This window comes from Elephantulus edwardii, unplaced genomic scaffold (genome assembly GCF_000299155.1).
Source record: "Elephantulus edwardii isolate Elephantulus edwardi_28Jun2011 unplaced genomic scaffold, EleEdw1.0 scaffold00037, whole genome shotgun sequence".
NCBI lineage: Eukaryota > Metazoa > Chordata > Mammalia > Macroscelidea > Macroscelididae > Elephantulus > Elephantulus edwardii.
The window spans coordinates 10668980-10693768 of record NW_006399787.1 but is presented as its reverse complement, the minus strand read 5'-3'; the positions used below and the strand labels follow the sequence as shown (position 1 = coordinate 10693768).

Here is a 24789-nt window from a genome sequence, read left to right as displayed (position 1 = left end):
GTGTGTGTGTGTGTGTGTGTGAGAGAGAGAGAGAGAGAGAGAGAGAGAGAGAGAGAGTGTTCTGGGGTGCCTGGTACTGTATTGCACATTTACATGGTCAGGGTGGGGTGACATACTGTGTCCCATGACCAGAGGGTGTGGCAGTGCAGGAGGGCCGCCCAGTCACTTACCGTTCCGGTCAGCAGTTCATACAACAGAGACCCGAAGCTCCACCAATCACAGGCTTCTGTCAGCTCAGAAATCCCACCCACCTCTGTGGGGACAAGAACACACCTGTATGTGTGAAAGCGTCCACCAAGAGGGTGGTCTCTGGTCTACACCCTGCCCAGCCATGTGTTCATCCCTCTGTCACAGTCCAGGGGCCACTCTAGCTCCCCCTCCCTCATCTTGCCTGGGGCGCTGTACAGGTTGTCCGAGGCTTCCAGGCAGCATTGGGGCTCCACTTCTGACCACTGACCAAAATATGTGAGCCGGATGTGACCTTTTCATCCAGTGCAAACAAAAACAGAGGTCAGTCAGTGCTGAGCTGCTGGCATGGGGAACAGGGTTCCAGGGCTCCCACACCCAGTCGCAAGGCTGGACCCCCATCCTGTGGACATACATGTTCCCAAGGGAAATTCCTAAGGGTTACTTGATTCATGGGGACAAAAGGACCCATTCTACAAGCTGAACCTGGGCCAAGCAGCCTCTGGGCTAGAACCATGTATCAATGGCTGGATGGGACGGGGTTGTGGGGGGGCGGGGGAGCAGACAACCTCTGAGGCCTCTTTGGCTGAGGGGTGTGGTAGGGTGAGACAGCTACTTCCAGCCCTGCCCAACCCCAGGCACCCACCTGCCTGGTCCAGGAGCAGGTTCCGGGGGTTCAGGTCCCGGCATAGCACCCCCTGCTCGTGCAGCGCCTCCAGTGCCACCAGCAGCTCCGCCGCCCACTGCTTCACCTGCTCCTCTCTCACCCTCCAGGCACCCCCGTCAGACCCCAGACTAGCCCCATCCACCCATGGGCGGCTCAGAACTCTGCCACGGCTGCAGCCCCCCAGCACCCGGCCAGCCCCTTCCCGAACCCAAGAGAGTCCCTGCGGGGGCTTCGTGTCCGAGCTCTGGCCAGGTTCCCGCCTGGCTTGGATGTGCCAGCGGCCACTCAAGGCCTTGGGCAAGTCCGAGGAGCAGGAAGTGCTGGTCTGGGCTGTGGGTCTGATGTCAGCCTCCCTCTGCAGTCTGATGGGTGGGCCTTCTCTGGCTGGGGGGAGACTTTGAGCAGTCCTGGGGGACTGCAGGGCCGCTCTGTCCTTTGGTTGACGCTGGCCTCCCAGGGGGCGCAGTGCTGGGCTCGGGAGGCTGAAGCGCGTGTGGAGTGGAGTCTTCGTCCCCTCCCTGGAAGAGCCGGATTTCGGGGCAGACTGTGGACGGCACTGGGAGAGCAGCTGGGACCAGAGCGTTCCTCCTGCGCATGGGCGTGGGGACAGGGGAGAGGAGGAGCATGGACACAGCGTCTCTTACCTCTGTCTCCAGGACTCTACCTTAGGGCTTGCAAGTGTCCTGGCCTAGCTTGCCCTCCTCTCCACTTGTTAAAAACAAACCACCCCCAAACCCAACTGCAGTGACTTTTTCTGAGGCTGTAAATGACAAGGGAGGAAGGAGAATGCCCGTCTTTCTTCCCTGGAGCTGCCGGTGGTTTTGAACCACCAGAGAGACATGGCCTCAGAGTTGGCAGTGCACCTCCTTACGACCTACATCACTAGAGCTTCCTTGTTGGGTGCTGTCATTTCTACTCTTAGTGACCCCCATGTGGCAGGGTTGTTGCTATTAGGTGTCATCGAGTATGACTCAAGGTATGAACAAAACTCCATCCTATGACAATAGATCTGAACTTTGTCCTCTCCTGAGCCATCTGCACAATCTCTGACACACTCAAGCCCACTGCTGGAGTCACTGTGTCAATCCTCCTGGTTGAAGATCTTCCTCTCTTTCCCCATCCCTCCACCTTCCCAAGCATGATGTCCTTCTCCAAGGAATAGGGTAGGAATTCTCTACAGGATGTTCTGGGCTGTGCTCCTTATGGGCACGATTTCAATGTGTTGGTTCATTGGGTTGCTTCAAGTCATAGTTGACTCAATTGCACCTAACAATAGCAGTCCTTACAGACAACTATCTGATTGAGAGAATGGAAAGGGGCCGGCAGTTTTTTATTTTAATGTCCACAGGGTCATTATGAATCAGAAGCAACTTGACAGCACTTTTAATAGGAGCAGCCCATTTGGTCTTTCTCTCTCAGAGCTACTTGTTGGATTTGAACCATCAACCTCTTGTTAACAGCAGAGCACTTAACTGTTGTACTGCCTGAGTTTTTCATCACTTTCACTTAGGGATAGGAGAGAAGATCATAGTGAGGGAGAGATGGTGGCAGGGTCCCTGTGAAGTCTACCCAGAATGGAATGATACAGCACTGCTCCATGGACCAGCCTTAAGGTGTTCTCCTTCCTGGCCATGCCTTTTCGCTCACCCTCCTCTGTTCAGCTAGAATTTATTGAGCACTTGCTATATGCCAGCTGCCATGCGAGGCTCAAACCAAAAAACTAGTTTGGTGAAAGCAACACTGACTTGTGTCAAGCCCACGTGTATCTGAGTAGCCTTGTGCTCCATTGGGATTTCAGTGGCTGGTTTTTCAGAAGTAGATTGCCAGCCCTTTCTTCTTAGGCACCTCTGGGTAGGCTCCAATCTTCAGCCAAGCACAGTAACTCTTTGCACCACCAGGCGGCTCCATCATGCATGCTCAGTAGCTAGTGGTACACAAGCCAGTTCCAGTGGTGCACATCACAGCTCAGTCCCCATCACTGCATGTTCCCACCAGGAGAGTGAAAACAGGACAAAAGAAACAAACCGAGGGCGGAGGAAAGGATGACAAAAGGCACATGTGCAAACATGTCCCTGGGATGTCTTTGGCCTCTTGGCCTCTCCCAGCCCCCCAGCCCTCACCACAACTCGTCATCCTCAAGGAAGCCTCATCTATCTATACTTCACATCTGGTGTGAGCTGTGCCCACACTCAAGGCTCAGTTTTAAGTGGGGACAATGGCCCTCAGGCCCCTCACCGGTCACATACTCCAGGTGAAGGAAGATGGAGTCCTCACTCATGAAGTACCGCAGCAGCTTGGTCATGTAGGGGACGCCGTGTGGGATGATGGTCAGTCGCTCCTGGCTTGCCACGTGGCACCTGGGCAGGCTCTGTGGAAGGGGCAGGACAGGTGAATCAGTGCTAGAGAACATACCAGCCTGGGCTTCAGGGGGGGAGCCACCCTGAGGAGCAATTGTACCCCCACTTCCTAACATGGGTCCTGAGCCCCTCTCCTAGGACCCTCGGCCCTGCCACCCTTCTAGGAAAGGGTGAGGAAGCCCAGTGGGAGTCGGGCAGGGAGGCAGCAGGCATGCTTAGGGGGCATCATCCAGCTTTGGACTTGGAGGCAGCCATGGGCTTCAGATGCAGGTTCTGATGTGGATTTCTCCAGAAGGTTCCAGGAGCTCTGAGGAAGCTGCAAGTGGAATTCAGAATGGCCAGAGCGGGGCGGCACCTGCCTTCACCACGAAAGTCCCTCCAGTCGCTGGGTCCTGGACCAACTGTACCTGCCGAGGTCCAGGGGGCACTGGTCAATGCACATGCTAGTTCTGGGGCTACATGGCTTCAGCCCCAGCCCCTTGTTTTCTGCACCAAGTTTGGCAGCTCAAGGGCCAGGCAGGGAGGGCAGGCATGTTCAGATAGGAGGTCCCTCCTCCAGGTTGCCACAGATCCCATCCTGTTATGTACTTGTGCTAGACCTGCAGGTCTCAGTTCAGGTGTCACCTCCTCCAGGAAGCCTTCCTAACCCTCAGGTTGGGCTGGGAACTCCTAACTTTCTCCAGTGCTCTCTGACCTCACGCTTTGATATTGACCTGAGCTGACCTTGACTCATGGTGACCCCGAGCACAATCAGAACATTGCGCTTACAGGGTTTTTTCCTTGGCTGATGCTTAGAAATAGTGGCCCAGGTCTTTCTTCCTAGTCTGATGGATAAGTGATGGTTGTACAGGAAGTGCATCAACCCCAGGGAACTGACCCTTGGAAGGCTGGGAGAATTCCGCCCCCCTTTGCTGCGTACGACCAAGTTGATTTTGATGTACAGTGATTTTATAGCACAGGTTAGAACTGCCTCTGAGGGTTTCTCAGGGCTGCGATTTTTATTTATTATTCTAGTTGTCATTTCGGGAGCCCTGGTGGCCTAGTGACAAGAAGCTGCACTGCAATCCCAAAGGCATGCGGTTCGAGTCCACCAGCTGTTCTGTGGGAGAAGGAGGATGGGCGATCTCTTCTCGTGCAATTATCCGCCTCTGAGAACCCACCGGAGGATCAGTTATGGGTCAGTTCCGACCCAATGGTTGGTACACAACAACAACAACAGTTGTCATTTGCGGAAATTTAACATTATTTTCATGACAACTTTTATTGTGAGGATGTAAGGATTGTCAACAGCCTTTTATTGTACTTTTGTCCTTCCCACCCATGGTTGACCGAGACCACAGCCGGGGAGGCTTTACCTCTACAGGAGTTGATCGCTAGGTCTTTTCCCCCATGGAGCTGCTGGAGCCAAACTTTCAGCTAGCAGCCGAGTGTGTAACCACTGTCCCATGAGGACTCACTCCCAGCTCCTAGTCATGCTACAGGGCCCAGCAGAGCTGCCCACAGGATTCCCCAAGACTCCTCATCTTTAAGGAAGTAGATTCTCACACTTATCTCCCACAGAGTGGCTAGTAGATTTGAACTACTGATCTTTTGGTTAGCAGCCACATGTTTTAACCATTTAGCCACCCTGTCACACTCTCACACACTTGTCACACCGAATCCCCTCTGTCCCTATTGTGCTATGAGCAATGTCAGGGCAGGGACCATACTGGCCAGGCCTATGTGTTCTTAGAGCTGGGGAGGTGTGTGAATGGCCCAGAGCCTCAGGCCCTCAGGCCCCAGGATGAGGAGACAGTAGTATTCACCCTTTACTCTCTCCCTGCTGTGCCTGAGAGACCCTCTCCCCCTTGGGTCTTCACCCTGGACACAGTCAGAGCAGGGGCAGAAGGCAGAGGACTCAGTGCTCAGGAGGGACATCCAGAGGCAAAACCAGCACCCTAACACTGTGACTTCTTGGTGATGGGTCTGCCCTGCAGACAGTCCCTAGTCAGGGCCCTGTTTGGGCATGAGCCAAAACTGAGCCTTGAAGCCAGGCCTCAGGCTGTGACGACTCTTGAGACAGGCGTCCAGGAAAGGGCACTGCATTTGGACCTTGAACAACTGACTTGCCATTTCTGAGTCTCTGACCTCTGTGTCCTCACCTGGAAACACGAAGTCTATCAATTGCCTGTCAATTATCTGTACTGTGGTGGCTTGTATTTGCTGTGAGGCTGAAGACCATCCCACTGCTATTGCAAACACAAGCAGGATCAGCCACTGTAGACAGGTTCCAGTGTAGCTTCCAGACTAAGGTAGAATAAGACGTAAGACTGGCCATTGCTTCTGAAATAATATGCCTTCATTAAACTCTATGGACAATGCAAGAACACAGTTGGATATGTTGTTGTTAGGTGCCGTCAAGTTGATTATGACTCAAAGAGACCCTATGAATAACCAACCTGAACCTTGCCCTATCCTGTGCCATCCTCATCATCTCTGAGACATTAGAGGCCATTGCTAAAATCACAGGGTCAATCCATCTCGGGTGGGGAGGGGTGTCTTCCTCTCCTTCGCTGACCCTTCATCTCTCCAAGCATGATGTCCCTTTCCAAGGAATAGCTTTGCCAAGCTGCGTGTCCAAGGATGAAGCTTCGTCAGCCTTGCCTCCAAGCAGCACCTAGATCACACTCCTTCCAGGACTTATCTGTTCATGCTTTTGGCTATCCATGGGATATTCAGTGCTCTTCTCCAGCACCACAACTCAAAGGCATGTATTCTTCTTCTGTCATCCTTATTCACTACTTAGCTCTCTGATGTGAAACAAGTGATTAAGAAGACCATGGCCTGAACTGTTGCTTTGGGCTGTTGAGTTCCTTGTGACTCAGAGCAACCCTATGCACAATAGCTCGGAACGCTGGCCCCCTGGCTGATCCTGAGCCAATTTCATTGTCTCTGACACAGCTTCCCTGATTATGTTAGTCACTGTGTCAACCCATTTCATCCAGGGTCTTCCTCTCCTGCAGCATCCTTCCACCCTTCTAAATATAACATTCTTCTCCAAGCTCCAAGGACTGGTCCTTTGGGCAACATGTCCAAAGTATATAAGATAGAGATTAAAAATCCTTGCCTCCAAGGAACAACTTATTTCACCCTCTCCAGGACAGACATGTTTGTTCTCATAGCAGTCCATCATATGTTCAATACTCTTCTCAAGCACCACAACTCAAAGGCATCAATTCTTTTTCTGTCATCCTTAGTCATTGTCCAGCTCTCTGATGTATAGTAAGTAAGTGCAAAGACCATGGCCTGGACCAGGCACTTCTTAGTCTCAGACTGACATCCTTCTCTTCAGTACTCTGGAGAGATCCCTGACAGCTGACTTTCCTAATCCAAGTAGTCTTTTGATTTCCTGACTGCTAGTGCCAAGAGTGTTGATTGTGGAACCAAGCAGGCTGAAATTGTTAACAATCTTAATCTCTTCTCCATCTGTCATGATGCTGCCAATTGGCCCAGTGGTGAGAATCTTTGTTTTCTTGATGTTGAGCTTCAATCCACATTAGAGATTGCAGTCCTTGATCTTTTGCAGCAAATTCTTCAAGCCTTCCTCAGTCTCAGCAAACAAGGCTGTGTCATCTGCATAAAGCAGGTTGTTGATGAGTCTTCCTCCAATTAGGCACCAAGAACAAACAGCTGCAAAGATCCATTAGTAATTGGAACATTGAATGTAAAAAGCATGTTATGTACTGTGAAGTCAGAAACAACTCACAGCTGACCCTCCAGCTGGTTTTTAAAAGTAGTAAATTACATGGGAGGAGACTGCCCATCTTTCTCCCACAGAGCAGCTGGTGGATTCAAACCTTCCTGCTTTGGGTTGGCGGCACAGCTCCTTGCCACTAGGCCACCAGAGCTCCTTGTAAAAAGCATGGATCTAGGGATATTGGAAGTTGTCAAAAATTAAATGTAACACATGAAGAGCAACATGCATGAATGATAATATGGATGGGACTGCCCATTCTGAATCAGACAATCACGTGATCAACTATGGAGAAATGACAAATTGAAGAGTGATGTGGCATTCATCACCAAAAAGAGCATTTCAAGATCTGTCCTGGAATACAATACTGTAAAATACTATCAATATACACACAAGGAAGTCCTGTTAACACAACCATTATTCAAATATATGCTCCAACAACTAAAGCCAAAGATTAAAAAATTGAAGATTTCTGCCTTTCCAGCTGTGCCCTCTGCATGCCAACATGCCTTTTGCAAAGGATCTCCTTCATCCCCCTCCAAAACAGGAGAAGAGGAAGCACAAGAAGAAGCGCCTGGTGCAGAGCCCGAATTCCTATTTCATGGCTGTGAAATGTACAGGATGCTATAAAATCCCCACAGTCTTCAGCCATGCACAAACAGTAGTTTTGTGTGTTGGCTGCTCCACTGTTCTCGGTCCGCCTACAGGAGGAAAAGCAAGGATTACAGAAGGATGGATGCTCCTTCAGATGGAAACAGCATTAAGAAAAAAAATCAAGATGAAATTATCTCAATAAACAGAATTTTGGATATTAAAAAGATTGAAGATTCCTACTAACTTTTGTAATCTGAAACTGATCAAACCTACAGTCAAGATGCATTCATTATTACTGGTGACTGGAATGCAAAAGTTGAAAACAAAGAAGGACTAGTAGTTGGAAAATATGGCTTTGGTAACAGAAATGAGGCTGGGGATAACTTTGTATAATGAAGAATTTATTCATGGTAAGTTTTGTGTTGGGTTTTTGTTTTTTTTAAAACTCCATAAATTTGAACTGTGGTATCAAGGGTTTGTTGTTCAAAATGGCTTTCCTAGTCATTGACTTTCACTTTGCCACATGGATGAGGGGGGTCATAAAAATAGGGTGTGTTAATCTGTCCACAAGAGGATCGGCCAGTCGCAGAAACTGGGACTCTCTATACCAACAAGGAAGAGGAAGCACCGTGCATTCTTTGGGGCCAGACTTTCCTGCACCCACCAGACCAGGATCTGCACAAGAGGAGCAGCTGCTTCAGCAGAGAACCAGAAACCTACATGAGACGGAGCTAATTTGGGATTGCTGCCCATGGAACCAGAGCCAGAGCCTTCACTCAAGCTCACTGGAGGGCTGAGGGAAGATGTCATAACTGGCAAAACTAATGGAACTTTGTAATACTGACCTAAGCTGTGGGTCCCGAAGGCTGAAGGGCCTGTGACCACACTTGAGAAGCCATCTGGATGGGGGGATTGTATCCTGCTGCAACTGGAATTATTTCCTGATAATTTTTCTAATAAATCCCATATCCCTGTTTATGGTTCTGAGAAGTCTTTGTATTCATTGCAATAGCTTTTGGGTCCAGCACAGCAGTAAGATTGATGTTGGAATTAGTAGAAGTAGATGTAGGAGCATGGGAGACCATGTCTGACCTTAGAGGATTTAGTTTTTTACTATGGACGTTGCCGATGGGCACAGTTCCCCTTTATGGATTTAGCAGAAATCAGACTTGGCCATCCCTATGCTGCCTACATTCTTTTTGCAGCAACTATATAGATGGAATTCACCTGATGGACACACAGGAATCAGATTGACAGCATTTGTGGAAAGATATGTTGGAGAAGTTCAATATCAGAAGTCAAAAACAGGTCAAAGGATGACTGTGGAAGAGACCCTCAACTATTCATATGCAAGCTCAAGTTGAAGTTGAAAAAGAAATGAAAACAAGTGCATGAAAACCAAAATATGACCTTGAGTATATCCCAACTGAATTTAAAAACGATGTTAAGACTAGATTTAATGTATTGGACACTAATGACCAAAGATCAGAAAGTTGTGACATCAAGGACATAATTCATGAAGAAAACAAAAGGGTATTACAAAGGAGGGAAAGAAACAACCAAAATGAATGTCAGAAGAGACTCTGAAACTTGCAGTGGAATTAAAAAAAGTCAAAATAAGGGGAAGGATTGCTGGGGTAAGAGAGCTGAACAGAAGATTTCAAAAGGCAGCTCAAGAAGACAAAGCAAAATATTATAATGAAATGTGCGAGGAGCTGAAATCAGAAAACTAAAAGGGAAGAACAAATCAGCATTTCTCAAGCAGAAAGAACTGAAGAATGAATTCAAACCTTGAGTTGAAATACTGAAGGATTCTACGGGGAAATCTTGAATGGTGTAGGAAGCATCCAAAGAAAATGGAAGGAATACACAGAGTCACTGTATAGGGGGAAAAAAATTGACACTGAACCAGTTCTGGAAGTCACATATGATCTAGAACCAGTGGTACAAAATGGTAAATAGCACAAAGACTTAAAAAAAAAAAGGAACCAGTGATACTGAAGGAAGAAGCCCAAGTTGCATTGAGTCCATTGGTAAAATATAAGGCTCCAGGAATTGATGGAATACAGGTGAGCTGCTTTGGTAACCAGATGTGACCCTGGACGTGCTCACCAGTCTCTGCTAATGAGTATGGAAGACAGCTACCTGTCCAACTAACTAGAAGAGATCTATACTTGTTTCCATTCCCCAAGAGGGTGTGGACATGATCAATCTCATTAATATCACATGCAAGGAAAATCTTGCTGCAGATTATGTTTAAAGTTCATTGACAGGGAATGGCCAGAAATCCATGCTGGATTCAGAAGAGGCCATGCACAAGAGATATCATTGCTGATTTCAAGTGGATATTGGCTGAAAACAGAGAAGAACAGAAAAATGTTTATATGTCTTTTTGATTATGCAAAAAGTATGGACTGTGGAGATCATAACAAATTATGGCTAACAGTGGGAAGAATGGGAATCTTAGAACACTTAATTGCGCTTATGTGAAGCTCATGCAATCAACCCTTTTGGTACCATCAGCCAGGAAATCAAAAGATGAATTGCATTGGGAAAATCTGCTCTCAGGGTCCTTTCCAGAGGGCTGAAGACCAAAAGTGACATCTAGAGTCTAAGATGTGCCTGACCCAGGCCGCGGTCTTTGCAATTACATGCCATGCATCAGAGAGTTGGTCAATGACCAGGGATGACAGATGAAAAATTAATGCCTTTGAGTTGTGGTGCTAGAAAAGAGTATAGAGCATATCAAGTGAACAAACATGTCTGTTCTGGAGAAGGTGAAACCAGGCTGCTCCTTGGAGGCAAGGATTTTTTAAGCTTTGTTTCACATATTTGGGCATGCTGCCAGGAGGAACCTGTTCTTGGAGAAGGACATTAAGCTTGGAAAGGATGGGACAGTGCAAGAAAGGAAGACTCTGGATAAGATGGATTGACTCAGTGACTGGGACAATAGGGATAGGTGTGTCAGAGACAACGAAATTGGCTCAGAGTTCAGAGCTATTGTACACAAGGTCGCTATGAGTCACAGTGACTTAATGGTACATAAACAACAATACATAGACCAAGAAGCAGCTGTCAAAACAGAACAAGAGAACACTACATGGTTTAAAATCAGGAAGGGAGTGCATCTCTGAGCAAATAATTTGAGAAGCTGGACTTTATATGAAGAGTGTGACGTCAGGATTGAAGGAAGACTCATAAAAAACCTTTGCAATGCAGATACCACCACCTTCTTTGCATAAAATGAAGAAGATTTGAAACACTTACTGCAGAAGATCAAAGATTACAACCCTCAATATAGGTTACATTTTAACATCAAGAAAACAAAAATCTTCACCATTGGACCAATAGGTAACATCATGTGAAGTGAAGAAAAGACTGAAGTCGTCAAGGATGTTATTTTACTTGCTTCCACAATCAGCAATCATGGTAGCAGCTGCCAAGAAATCAAAAGATGTGTTCCATTGGAGAAACCTGCTGTCAAGGACCCTCCAAAGTGCTAAAGAGCAATAATGGCAGTTTAAAGACTAAGGTGTGCCTGATCTAAGCCATGATATTTTCAGTTACTTCCTATGCATATGAAAGTTGGATAATGAATAAGATCACAGATGAAGAATAGATGCCTCTGCATGGTGGTGCTGGAGAAGAGCATTGAATATCCCATGGTCTTCCAAAAGAACAAACAAATCTGTCTTGAAGGAATTGCAACCAGAGTGTTCCTTTGAGGCAAAAAGATGGTGAATCTTTGTCTCACTTTTTCATCTTTTCCAGAAGAACCAGTCTTTGGAGAGAGACATCATGCAGGGAAAGGTAGAGAAAAACCCTCTGTGAGATGGTTTGACCTAGAGGCGACCACAATGGGCTTGAGCATGACAGATCCTAGGTTGGGTCCTGAGTCTGGTGCAGGATAGGGCAAGATTTTAGATCTGTTGTTCACAGTGTTTTTATGAGATGCGGTCAACTTAACAGCACCTAACAACAACATAATAGTGAACAAGAAGTTAAAATGCAAAACTTCCCTCCATCTTTGTTTTGTTGGGGCCACAGTTACAGAAAGTGCTTTGTGAATTATAAAGGCTTGAGAATGTCAGGTATCATAGTCACCAAGTTATGTGACCGCCCTCACCTTTGCTCTTCGTAACCTTAGAACCTGGTTCCAGCAGTAAAGAAGCAGCTCTGGTGGTGTAATTATTAAAGAATTCAGCTGCTAACCAAAAGGTCAGGGAGCACTGGCGGCCGAGTGGCAAGAAGCTGCACTGCAATCCTGAAGGTACACAGTTCAAATCCACCCACTACTCCATGGGAGAAGGATGGGCAATCTGCTCCCGTGTGATTAACCGCCTCTGAAAAACCACCGGAGGGTCAGCTATGGATGGGTTCTGACTCGGTGGTACACAACAGTAACAACCAAAAGGTCGACAGTTCAAATCCACTAGTCAATCTGTATGAGAAAGATGAGGCAGTCGGCTTTCATAGAGTCACTGTTGCTGTCGAGTCAGCTCTTACTCCTGGTGGTTGTTATGTACCATTGGGTCGGAATTGACCCATATCACAGTAAATCACATGAGAGAAGCCTGTCTGTCTTTCTTCAGAGGACTAGTGTATCCAAACCATGTTCTTTGGGTTGGGAGTGCAGTTCCTTACCATGAAGCCATCAGAACTCCCTTTACTCATGAGTATCGTGCAAACAACTCTTCAGCCCTGCACCATCCCCACAATGCTGCCCACTCTGCAGCCACTGTCCCCCCACCTTGTGGTGGGTCTTCATCTATTTTTGCTGACCTACCACTTTCCCAAGCCTCTTGTCTTTCTCAATGGACTGGCAGCTCCTAATAACATCCCAAAGGAGGCGAGATGAAGCCCTGTGGGCAGTTCTGCTCTGTCCTACTGGGTTGCTGTGACTCAGCACTGACTCGATGACAATGAGGGGGCTCTGATGACTTGGTCGTAAGGGAGGTGCGCTGCTCACCCAAAGGCTGTGCTTGTGTAGTGGTTTGGATTCCATGGCTCCACTGGATAAAGATGGACAATCTCCTCTTGTGTGATATAAAGTGTTGGAAACTTGCTGGAGAGTCAGCTACGAGCTGAATCGGTTCCAATATAGTAATAGTGATGGTAATGACTTTGGCGCCTGTTTTATACCAACCCAGTGGTTATTTTCTATTATTATTAGTTAGAATTGATTTTTTGTACAGAGTAGAACTGTTCCAAAGGGTTCTCAAGCCTATAGTCTTTTTTAAAATTTAATTTAAAAAAAATTTTACTTTTTTCTTTTCTTTTTAGTTTTTTGTGTGTCTTTGGTCAAATGAGATCTGACTAGTACAGGAGGAGATTGTCCCTCCTTCTCCGGCAGAGGATTTGGTGGATTCAAACTGCACACCTCTGGGATTGCAGTGCAGCTTCTTGCCACGAGGCCACCAGAGATCCCTGAGCCTATAGTCTTTCAGAAGTAGGTCACCAGGCCTGGATGGCTTCAAGCCAGAAACCTTTCAGTTAGTAAGTTTAGCACTTAACTATTTGTACCATCTCAGGACTTCCTCAGAGGTGATGGTGGTTTGCAGGCCATCAAGCTGACCACAGCAGCCACATGAGAACTGTTCCACAGGGTGTTGTAGGCTGCAATCTTCTTGGAAGTAAATCATCAGGTCTTTTCTCCTACAGGGTGACTAGTAGGTTTGGACTGCCAACCTTTGTGTTAGCAGCCAGGCACTTAATTAAGCATTGCACCAGAGGTCGTTCAAATTTAAGACTCACTGCTGTCAAATCAGTCCTAACTCGGACCAACATTCCACTGGACTTCCCAGGCTGTAAATCGTAACAGGAGGAGATTGCACTTTCCAGCCTGGTCCTAGCGCCCTGGCCCCCACAAAGAAGGGTGATGAGAAGAAGAAAGGCCCTTCTGCCATCAACAAAGTGATGACCAGAGAGGACACCACCAACATTCACAAGTGCATCCATGGAGTGGGATTTAAGAAGCGCACCCCTCAGGCTCTCAAGGAGATCTGGAAATTTGCCATGAAGGAGATGGGAACACCAGATGTTTGCACTGACACCAGGCTTAACAAAGCCGTCAGGGCCAAAGGAATAAGGAATGTCCCCTACTGCATCTGTGTATGGTTGTCCAGAAAAACGTAATGAGGATGAAGATTCCCCAAACAAGCTGTATACACTGGTTACCTATGTACCTGTCACCCCTTTCAAAAATCTACAGACCATCAATGTGGATGAAAACTAATAGCTGATTATCAAAGAAAGTTATAAAACTGTAAAAAAACCCAAAAAACAAGCAAACCCAAACAGGAGGAGACTGCCCATTTTTTTTTTTTTTGTTAGCAACAGCTTTTGGATTAACTACCAGATATCCCTTTTAGACATCTTTGTTGTTGTTGTTAAGTGCCACTGAGTGGAGTATGACTCACAGTGGCCCGATGAACAACAGGTCTGAGTCCTGTCCTATCCTCATCATCTGTGACACACTTGAGCCCACGATAGCAGTCACTGTGTCCATCCACTTGGTTGAGGGTCTTGCTCTCTTTTGCTGACCCTCCATCTTTCCAAGCATGATGTCTCTCTCCAAGGAACAGCCTCTCCTGAAAACACGGCTATTGTTGTTGTTAGGTGCTGACCCTACAGACAACAGATCTAAACTCTGTCCTATCCTGCACCAGCCTTATCATCCTCCACACGTTTGGATCCATTGACACAGACACTGTATCGATCCATCTTGTTGAAGCTGACAACTTGAGCACAGCATCAACCTATGCCTGCCACAGGACTGTCCCCAACAGTCCTCAGTGATTCCTGTTAACAGGGACATAGAGGAAGCTCCCTGCGACACGGAGCACTTACTCTGTGCTAAGCAGTTCAATGGTCTGTTAATGTCATTCTCACAATGCTACCAGATGTCTAGGTAGTAACTCCTATTGATAAATAGAAACCCAGAGGAATGGGCATTCTCCTCTTGTGGGATTAGCTGCCCCTGAAAACCAGCAGGAGGGTCAGCTATGGGTTGATGCTGACCCACTGGTACACAACAACAACAACATGTTCTCACTATGAAAAAGTGGTAGAGCCAGGATTTGAACTCACGCAGGCTGATTCTAGAGCTCTTCAGACTTAGCTATTGCTGGAGTTACAGCCGAGTAACCTAGGCAGGTGTCTCCGTTTCCCCTTCAGTGTAGAGATGGTGGAGACCCAGGGCCTTCTGAGTAGCAGACATGCGGCATCCCTTACCACCACCAGGGGTCGCTCCGCCCGCGGTTTAGGTCTGGCCTGCCTCCCAGGCCCAACTTGGGCAAGGCTTGAAAAAAAGAAGAAAACGCTGGGGACCTTTATGAGAACAGAGCTTCCCACAATACTGACACCCAGGATAATCCCCCACTGTCACTTGCCAAGTGGAGTTTCCCAACACCCTGTTCTAAACAAGGTCTTCCAATTTTCAGAGTTGGAAAAAAAAGAAAAACCCACCCAAAAAAGAGCAATAAAGGCTGGGGAAGCCGAATGCAAAACTTGATCCTTTGATTGATAACAGCTGTGGTTTTTTAAAAAACTACTAGAATCTACTGATCTATCCCAGAACAATGAGGCGAACAATTTAACAATGAGTATCTTTGCTTTCTGATTCATGTATGTAACTGCTGTTGTTATGTGCCCTCGAGTCGCTTGCGACTCGACCCTATATATATGAGCCCTAAACCCTGCTCTATCCTGTGCCAACCTCACTGTCTCTGACACACCCACTCCCATTGCCCCAATCACCAAATTGATCCATCTCATTGAGGATCTTCCTCTCCTGCGATGTCCCTTTGTCCTCCCAAGCATGATGTCCCTCTCCAAGGACCTGTCCCTCCTTGCAACATGCCCAAAGTATGTCAGAGGAAGCTTCAGAATCCTTGCCTCCAAGGAGCAGCCCAGTTTTACCCTGTGACCCTGTGGGGCATTGCTGCGCTGTCCTGAAGCATCACTCTCAGTTGGAATTGACAGGGGAATGGGTTTGGTTGAATCTTGTTTAATGTTTATGGACACAGACTGCCAAGTCTTTCACTGAGCTGGGTCCAAACCACCAACCTTTCTCTAGCAGCCAAAGGCTTAACCTGCACAATTCATTTATCTTTTTTTTTTTTTTACACCTTGTGAAAACATTTTATTGGTCTTTTGGTTAGAAACGGGAATTTATTTGCCAGGAAAGATGATCCCATCATACTTCTGCTGGAACCAGCTCATGGCCTCCTCTTTGCTGATTCTGTATTTGGCCCCAATGCAGCCTGTCCTGCGCTTCTTGTCTGCGATGCTGAAGCCTGGCCTACCCAGCACCACACAGAAGTTCAGGCCATAGATACCAATACTGGGGTCATAGTTGATCCCAAGATCAATGTCCTCCTAGGTCCCAAAACCAAAGTTTCCAGTATCTGAGAAGTTATTTTTTCTTAACTCATATTCCCGCACCTTTAGACCTTTCTCCAAGATTTCCTCTGCCTTGGCCTCTTGGACTGTGCAGTGGACAGCAGTTTTTTTCATTTCTCCTAATGCCAAAGGATCTGACGGTGTATCTAGCTTTGGAGAACATGGGAGTCTGGCCTGTGAGCTGCCCCAGCACCTTGGCGGCCCGGGTCAGCCTGTCTCCACTCTCACCCGCACAGATGTTGAGGCGGAGTTTGCGGATGTGCAGCTCCCACACCGGGTTCTCTTTCTCGCCTTGATCCTGCGCCATGATGGAGAACAGGCTATTTTTTTAGAATTAGGTAGGAAAGTGGAAGGATTTATTTTCTCTGTTACACTTTTGTTTCTTTCAGTATATCTCAAAAGGATGGCAGAGTGCATCTTTTCCTAGTAAACCATAAAGCCCAAAATCAACACCCCCAAACACTTTTTTGAGGGCTGGGGCTCAAAGTCTAGGGGATCACTTGAGCTAGTCACTTGACCCCTCTGAACCTCTGTTTCATTATCTGTTGAATGATTACTAAAATGCAGCACTGTCAAACAGAACCTTCTGCCACAGTGGGGACACTTTACTCTGTCCAATTTGGGCGTCATTAATCACACTTGCCTGTGGGGCACTTGAAATGTGGCTAGTGCCATTGAGAAATAATTTGAATACTTTTAAATAGTCTCACGGGGCTAATGGCTACTGTTTTGGACAGCACAGGACTTAGTTTCAGAGCCACTGTCTGGATTGGACTAACTTTGAGGAAAAGCCAAATTATTTTAGGAATGTTAGGTAAGCATCACCATTGGGAAAATGGGAAGGCAGTTTTGAGTGCCTGTTCTCACTTAAAATTTTTTCCTTTTTATTTTATTTTATTATTTTGTGTGTGTGTGCCGTCAAATCAGATCTGACAGATACAGGAGGAGATTGCCCCTCCTTCTCCAGCAGAGCATCTGGTGGACCTGTTTTAAAGAAGCCTTTTTACAAAAGGAAATTCAAGTGAGTTCTTGGGACCCAGAGATCATGAAAGCTTTGGTGAAACACAGTGAACTCTTTCTTTAAAGAAGTCTCAAGAGCCAAAAGCCCAGTAGGAATCTTTTACAGAGCAAACAAGCCCAAAAGTTTCAACCAAGTTTAACTCCAAGGCCCCATGGGGGTGGGATATATGAAGAGATGGGCTGAGTGCAGAGGGGGATGGCGAGTGTAAAAAACCATAATTCCTATGATGCTACGTGAAGCTTTTCTAGTTTTTCAGGAGAAACAGGAAATCTGGACTTTTCTGTGAAATCTGCCAACTTTTAAATGTTGGTAACTAATAAGCAAGAAGGCACTCAAATAAATCACGTGTGTGGTCCAAATTCAGCCAGGGGGAGGGAGAGCTGTCAGTTACAAGCTCTGGTTTAAAGATCCGTCTCTGAATGACTTCTTGTTGTTAGGTGCCACTGTGTCGCCTACAATGCCTAACAGGCCTATGAACCACAGATCGGAGCCTTGTCCTGTCCGAGCCATCTTCACCCTCTTTGCCATGATGAACGACTTAGATGACCTTATATTTCTTCCCCAGGGCCTGGATGAAGGTCAGCACATACCTGGTAATGCCTCCTGGCCCTCGCGCTCTCCAGCAGAGGACCCTCAGGAGTTCTGATCAGCTGCCTGCTGACTCCCTGACTCCACCATCCACTGACCCTTCCAGCATCTCTTAATCCCTTGAGTTCCCCTTCTCAGCAGAATGAACCCCAACAACTGGAAACTTTTGGGGGGCAGCTCACAACTCTTTCTGAGCAAGCTCTTAGCTGCTCCTCTGGAACTGGGGGTGGGGGGTTCTACTAACTGCACCCTGCACCCTGCCCTGCTGGGATCTGCCTGGGCAGAGCTGTGGGGGCGAGCGGGGCTACAGCAGTCATCCTGGCCTGGCTCAGGACATGGGCCCAGTGGCCCTGCCACCTTTCCTAAAAAAAAAAAAAGTGTCTTTGGTTTGAGAATGGAAGCAGGAGTCAGGACATAGGTGGAGCAGATAAATGGAATGCCCGGAAAAAAGGGGCAAGACTTAAAAATCCCAGAAGGACAAATGTAAGACAGGATGGTGAGTTGGCGTTAATCTGTACTTTCCATGTGAGTAAAGCTCAGAGCACGGCTTTCTAAAACATTCAGCAAAAATGAGTCTTGAGGTTAAACAAATAAATATGGGGAATTCTGTCTCCCTTATGAAGGCTCAGTTACATCTACACCCTACAAGCTCTAAGAGTGTCTACAATGGAAAAGCAAAACAGTGTGACTTAACTCACTGTTTCCAAACTATTTGATCTGGACTCCTTCTCTCTGGAACACCTTGGGCCCAGCAGACGCCACTTTGGGAGACGCTGGTGTGGTCACCTCTCCAGGCTGCCCGTGGGAACAGCTATGCTTGGCCGAGGTGGGGTGGTGGCTCCCACACAGCCTAGTGCAGCGGGAGAGCGAGCTGCAGATGGAAGCTGGCTGGGCCGGACGCTGACAGCCTGGGGCCTGTTCCAGGGGCCTTGGAGAAGCAGCTGGAGCCAGGCCCGGGGACGGGAGGCCTGCCTGCTCGCCTCTCCACTTACTCTTGTCACCAGTATTTAGAGCCATCAAACATTTATTAAACGTCTTGGTGTGTGCCAGCCCTTTCCCAAAACATTTCACTCCAGTTCCCAGATTACCCCACAGGGGAGGTGTCTCACCCTACTTTACAGATGAGCAAACTCAAGATCAGGGAAGTGAAAGGACTTGCCCGAGGTCACCCTGGGCACTGCCTGGGTGCTGGAGTGGGATCGGCCCCCCTGGCAATGCATCCTCTTCCTGGGCTTGGGGCACGCTGGGCCTCCTTTCCTCTGTGGGTTCTCATTCCCAGCAGGATTACTCAATGGGATTTTTAAATGACAGCTTCCTAGACAAGGCAGACCCTCAACCAGATGGACTGTCACAGGGACTGCAGCAAAGGGAGGATGGCGCAGGACAGGACAGGGTTCCGATCTGTTTTTCACAGGGTTACTAGGAGTCATAGTCAACTCAAAAGCACCTAAAAACAAAGCAATAACCCTCATCACGCTGACTCGATGGGTCTGGGACAGGGTCCAGGCATCTGTTTCTTCAAGATGCACCCCAAATGATGCTAATGAACTTGTGAGTATGAGTTAGCCAGACAGGCATTCCTGTATTGGACAATGAAGTTCCAGTTCACGTTTCATTTCCTTTCTGACTTCCCTACTCTAACAATGAGGGTCCCAAGAAAGGGCTAGTGTGTCAACTCTCCTCTCCATTTCCACACCAAATTGAAGGGGAGCTCTGGTGGCTTAGTGGTAAGTTGTTGCACTGCCAATCCAAAGGCTCATGGTTTGAATCTCTGTGGGAGTAAAACAGACAGTCTTCTCCCATGTGATTAACTGTCTATGAAAACTCAGCAATGGGTTCAGACTCCACTGCACATAAAACAACAACAGCAGCTCCAAATCGAAGGAGAAAATCCAAGGTAGAGTCAGGATAAGGCTGGGGCACCAGAAGGAAAGGACAGCATGGCCCAGGATGGTGGCAAGGCCAATGTGGACACTCTGTGCCTCAGGTTTCTGGAGAGGTCAACATCGCAGCCACAGAAATGGGCATGCTCTGTGTGGAAGGGAAGGAGAGGCCTGGGAGAGTCTTGGCTGCAGCCCTGGGTGCAGGGTGACTGCGGAGGGGCCCTCTGGAAAGTGGACAGAGCCAGACAGTGAGTGCTGGCGGGATGCCCTGGGCACAGCTACAGGTTTCTGTCCCGTATCTGATGGGAGTGGGCGTTCTGTGTATCTGAGCTTGAGGGCTGTGGAACAGCTACTGTCAGCAGCTTCTGTCCCAAATCTTCCCTTCTAGGACTCAATCTGTATGCCAGGATGGGATGGGAACCCACTGGATACAGATGTTCACCTCCCTGTGGCCCTCTGAATCCTTTTCACCCTTTTGTGGACTGGACTGGCTGCTTCCTTCACAAGCACATCCCCCCTCCCAGGTGGCCCTACCGTCCACACACACCACAAGCGTCCACTCACCTTCTCAATGACCCCGACCACCCTGCAGCCCCGCAGCTGTTCCAGGGCCGAGCTCAGTGTGCGGATGGGCCGGAGTCGCAGGCTGCTGAAACCCTGCGGGAGGACAGATGGAGCATCTGAACCACAGTCATGCCAAGCACCCAGGGACTTCTGGTTGCTAGGGTGGCAAGGAGGGCCACAGGGCAGGAAAAGGGGCCATAATACCCCACCTTCCAGGGCAGAAGCTGGATGATTGGAGAAGTTGGGGGGCTCCCCCACTACAGGGTGGCCAGGCCACCCCCATCTTCTCAGTTTGTTTCCCTTCAAGGCCCAGGGTGCTTGGGGCTTCAGAAGCTCCCTTCTCAAAATCTCCATCCTCGGGACACTTCCAGGGTGAGAGCACAGAAGTAACCCAGGAACATGCACATCTCAGGGAAGAAAAATCCAGAGATCCCTGGCGGACACGTGTGTGTCTGCGCAAACCTGTGGAGAAGTATCTATGCACCTTGCACCACACTGAGTGAGAAAATATCACTCAGAGAGCGTGTGTCTATGCATTCACGTGTGTATTCACGGCTGTTCTAAACACTGTGCATCCATTCGTATGACAAGAACAAAATCTGAGACCACTGTGTGTCCACAGGCAAGTACATGCACAGCCAGATATGAGGTCTGTACACTCGTCAGCTACTCTGTGAAGGAGTGAGGCTGGGCAGAACGGTGATTCAGGGTTTGCTGAATGTGTGATCGATACTGGTTAAGAGGAAGCCAGAAGAGAGCAATGGAGTGTTCCTGACACGTATGCCCACCCTGCCTGCAGCCCAGGATGGAGGCAGGGTAGCCCTTCACCTGTGGGTGTGAGGGCCTCTGGCTCTGCCCTCAGAGACCCTCTTATCAGGCCCTTGCAGGATCTGCTCACCGTGTCCGGGCTGGCTCCGCTGCCCAGCGTCCTCTGCAGGTGGCAGTTGAAGATCTCCTCTGCCCGCCGCAGGTACTTGGTAATTTTCAGCTTCACAGCCTCGCAGCGCTCCTTGTTGGGGTCCACTGTGAGGGGACAAGGATCATCATGGACTTCATAGCCCTGCCCCTCCTGTCTGGAAGGCTGGACTTCCAGGCCCCTTTGCCCACCCTCTGCCCCCCCCCCCCCCCGAAAGTGGCTCTCATTTCTTTTTTTTCTCCACTTGTTTTTTTAAAAATTAATTTTAATGAACATTTACAGAGACTTTGTATTTCCATTCATTCATTAATGTTGCACTTTTCTCCCTGCCCACCCTTCCCCTCCAATTCGTTCTTCTCTTTGAAAAGTAAAAGAGGAAAAAAAAAATAAAAAAAAAAAGTAAAAGAGAAATTCTTTCATTGTTATACAATCCCTCCCTCCAAGTCCACTCCACTATGCAGCCTTCATTCTGGATTCATGTCGTGACAATAATACCTACTCATATGTCGCTTTTAAACAGGTCTCATTTCTAAGGGCTGACAAGGTGTATACTGTCTCGAGTTCTGTTCATGAGCCCTCCTGGGAGGTGGGGAGACCAGCAAGAGAGGAGGAAGGAACTGGCAGGGAGGGGCTGGGGGCCATGGGTGCCTCTCAGCCCACAGCTCTTTGCTGGCACCTCACTAGGATCATCATGCCCTGGGAAGGGACAGGATGGGGATTTCCATGTCCATTTCTCAGAGCAGGAGACGGATGCTCCCGGGGAGTGCTGCTCTCCCCTCTCCGATGATGGATGATGCGGAGTGTGATAAAGGCCAGGGGTGGGGGCAGGGCAGCAGCCAGGACTGGAGTTCATCTGGACCAGGGCTTCAAGATGGTCTCTTCAGGACCCTTTCAGGATGGTGTCATCGAGTCCACTACAACCCGCAGAGACCCTATGAATGGCAGGTTTGTACCCTGCCCTGCCCTGTGCCCTCCTTGTCATCTCTGATATACTCAAGCCTAGTGCTACAGTCACTGTATTAACCCACTTTGTTAACATGCCGCAAATGACGGTTAAAAAAAATGTGTTTCTAAGCACAGTCGTCAATTTAAAAGTATGCGGCAACGTGTTAAGGGTCTTCCTCTCTTTGGCTAACCCTCCACCTTTCCAAGCGTGATGTTACTTCCCAGGGAATTGCCCCTCCGAACAACATGCCCGAGTATGTGAGACAAAGCTTCCCCATCTTTGCCTTTAAGGAGCACCCTGGTTGCACAGTCTCTAAGACATGCTTATTCTTTGAACGTCCATGGAGTGTTCCGTATCTTCTCCTCCACCACCACTCAGTGGCTCTGATTCTCCTTCCATCACTCTTCTCCAGGATGGTGGTTGTTGCTTGGTGCTGTTGAGTCGAGGATGACTCACAGCGATTCTGTGAGCAACAGCTCGGAGCCCTGTCCCATCCTGCGCCATCCTCCTCGTCTCTGACACACGTGGGCTCATTGCTGCAGGCACTATGTCAATCCGTCTCATTGAGGGACTTTCTCTCTTTTGCTGATCATCCCCCTTTCCATGCAGAATGTCCCGCTCCAAGGAACAGCCTCTCCTAACAAGGCTAAATCTGGGCCCAGCCCAACTCCTACCTCTAACCTGGCCACCAGCAACCACAGGGGAACCTCTTCTCTCCCAGCACAGAAACGCACACTCTGCCCTGAGCCAGTCACCCCTCTTGCCTCCAGGCCTTTGCTCTTCTCTCTCAAGAATGCGTCCAGGCATTTTCGCTGCACAGTATCGGTAGCCTTCTTTCAGAGCTCTGAATTCTGGAAAAATTCCCTTTTGTGTACATACATTCTGCCCACCACTTCCCTTATCAACTCATTGGTCTCTGGCACTAGAATGTCAGCTCCGAGAGGCCAGGAGCACAGCCAGCTCGAGCTGTGGAGGTCAAACCCACAAGCCTCTAGAACCGAAAGTGTTGAAGACCCAGCTTTGCCCAATGAGTACCACACTGTGTGACACGCCATGCCACCAGGCGTCTTGCCTGGCATATGAAAAACCAAAACCCCAAACCACAACCTCCTGCCATCCACGGAATCTGTCAACTTACAGCAGCCTCCATCTGCTTTCAGAGGCTGTGTGTCTTTGCTTGTCACTCCTGTGGTGTAAGCTGGTACTTCCAAACCCACCAGCCTTTCAATTGTGGCCCAACATGTTATGAGCCACATTCCCAAGGCTCCTTACCTGGCATAGCATGCTGTCAGAGGAGTGCAGCTGACCCTCCAGGAGCATTTCAGAGGTGATAAAGCTCATGGGAGGAGATTGCACATCCCCTTCCCAGGGAACAGCTGGTGCATTAGAACCTTGATCCTCACATCATTGGGATTGCAGTGCACTAACTTACCACCAGGCCACCAGAGCTCCCTCAAGGAACAGTTAGTGGATTCAAACTAAGGAAGATGCCTGGCCTTGTGGTTCTCAGAACAGGGCTGTGGAGCTTACACTAGAGCCTCACATATAAACTACTAATTGCCTTCAAGTCAGAACCAACTCACAGCTGACCCGCCATTTGGTTTCTGAGGCTATAAATCACATAGGAGAAGATTGCTAATCTTTCTCCCACTGAGCTCAGGTGAGAACCGCTAGAAAGGCGTGGCCTTTGAGGTGGCCCGACTAAATCACCAGAGCTCCCTGGGGCTGGCAGATAGTAACCGCTTAATGAATGCTGGCCATTATATTGTCCCTCATGGAGGCCCTGCAGGCTCTCCCGGTGTGGCTGGACCTGTGACAAGCCCACCAGCCCCTCAGAGCCCCTGCCGGCCCTCCCTCACCATGCATCCCGCGCAGCAGCACATCCACCCCGTTCTGGTAGTGGTTGAAGGCCGCCTCATAGTCCTCGCTGACATCACGCTCCAGGGCCAGCCGGATCTGCGTGGCTGCATCCACCAGGTAGTCACGCTTGGTCATGTCGGGCGCCCCCGGGGCCACGAGGTTTCGAATCTGCTCCAGGTACACGCGGGCCTGGGACCGGGCTCGGGAGCAGGGCTCAGGCTCCAGGCTGGGGGCAGGTGGGCCCTCGCAGGCCACCAGGCTCATGGCTGGCCTGTGGTTAGCACCTGGAATGGACAGATGCATTAGGGGACACCTAGCAGGGAGTGACACCCCTCTCTGCATCCCTATTTCTTCCACTGAAGATTGAGGCGCTGCAAGAATTAGCGCTCAAGTGGGAAGAGCTGCTTCCACTGGCAGGTGCATCCTCAGTGGAGGTAGTAACAGAATAACACTGCTTGTGCTGGTTTCTGTTCTGTTTAAATTCAGTGTGATGAGTGTTTCTTCTTACTATGCATTGAGCACTGGAGAGGGCTGGGCTGTTGCTGATGTGCAAGCTGCTGTCTCGTACACATTAAACACAGAAACTGTCCTGAGGAAGGGGCATGGCCAGGCTCAATTCAGATGGCCCCTCCCTGGACTGCACCCCCCACCATTCCAGCCCTCCTGAGGTGGGGGTTGGTGGTCAGTGAGTGCAACCTCTTATGCTGCCCAGAAGAGAACTGGGCCTTGTTGACACAGGGAATGAGTGAAGGGATCATAAACGGAAAAGACAAGAACAGAGCCCCAGGGGCCCGTCAGATCCCACAGGTGCGGCCCTGTGCTCCCTGCTGGACCTCTGCAGAGTCTCCCAGGCCTTCTGACCTCTGAGGCCCTGACCACAGCTTCTCCTGGAGTGGCGTGGGCCCAGTGGCCAAAGCGGTGACAGCAGTGGCTGCAGGAAGGGGAGGGATCCCTGCGATGGACATCTCTCTGCTCTCTGACAGCGGCAGGACCCAACTCCCACCCCCAGGTCAGCCTCTTGTGGAAAGGGAGGAGCACAGAGGTTTGGGGTCCGGGAACTCAAATGCCCAA

The 24789-nt window shown here is 49.0% G+C and overlaps 1 protein-coding gene across 1 annotated transcript in view; it reads right to left on the bottom strand.

Moving 5' to 3' along the window:
* Positions 1–23982, bottom strand: part of RPS6KL1 (ribosomal protein S6 kinase-like 1) — a 25694-nt gene extending 1712 nt beyond the window's left edge. Inside the window, exons 1-8 of the mRNA XM_006884781.1 lie at positions 23718–23982; positions 20895–21019; positions 19997–20089; positions 3570–3617; positions 3089–3221; positions 833–1441; positions 392–481; positions 171–253 (exon numbers count right to left, since the gene is read on the bottom strand). Coding sequence (XP_006884843.1) covers positions 171–253; positions 392–481; positions 833–1441; positions 3089–3221; positions 3570–3617; positions 19997–20089; positions 20895–21019; positions 23718–23982 — 1446 coding nt within the window. The remainder of the gene's footprint in view (positions 1–170; positions 254–391; positions 482–832; positions 1442–3088; positions 3222–3569; positions 3618–19996; positions 20090–20894; positions 21020–23717) is intronic.
* Positions 23983–24789: the final 807 nt, after the last annotated feature.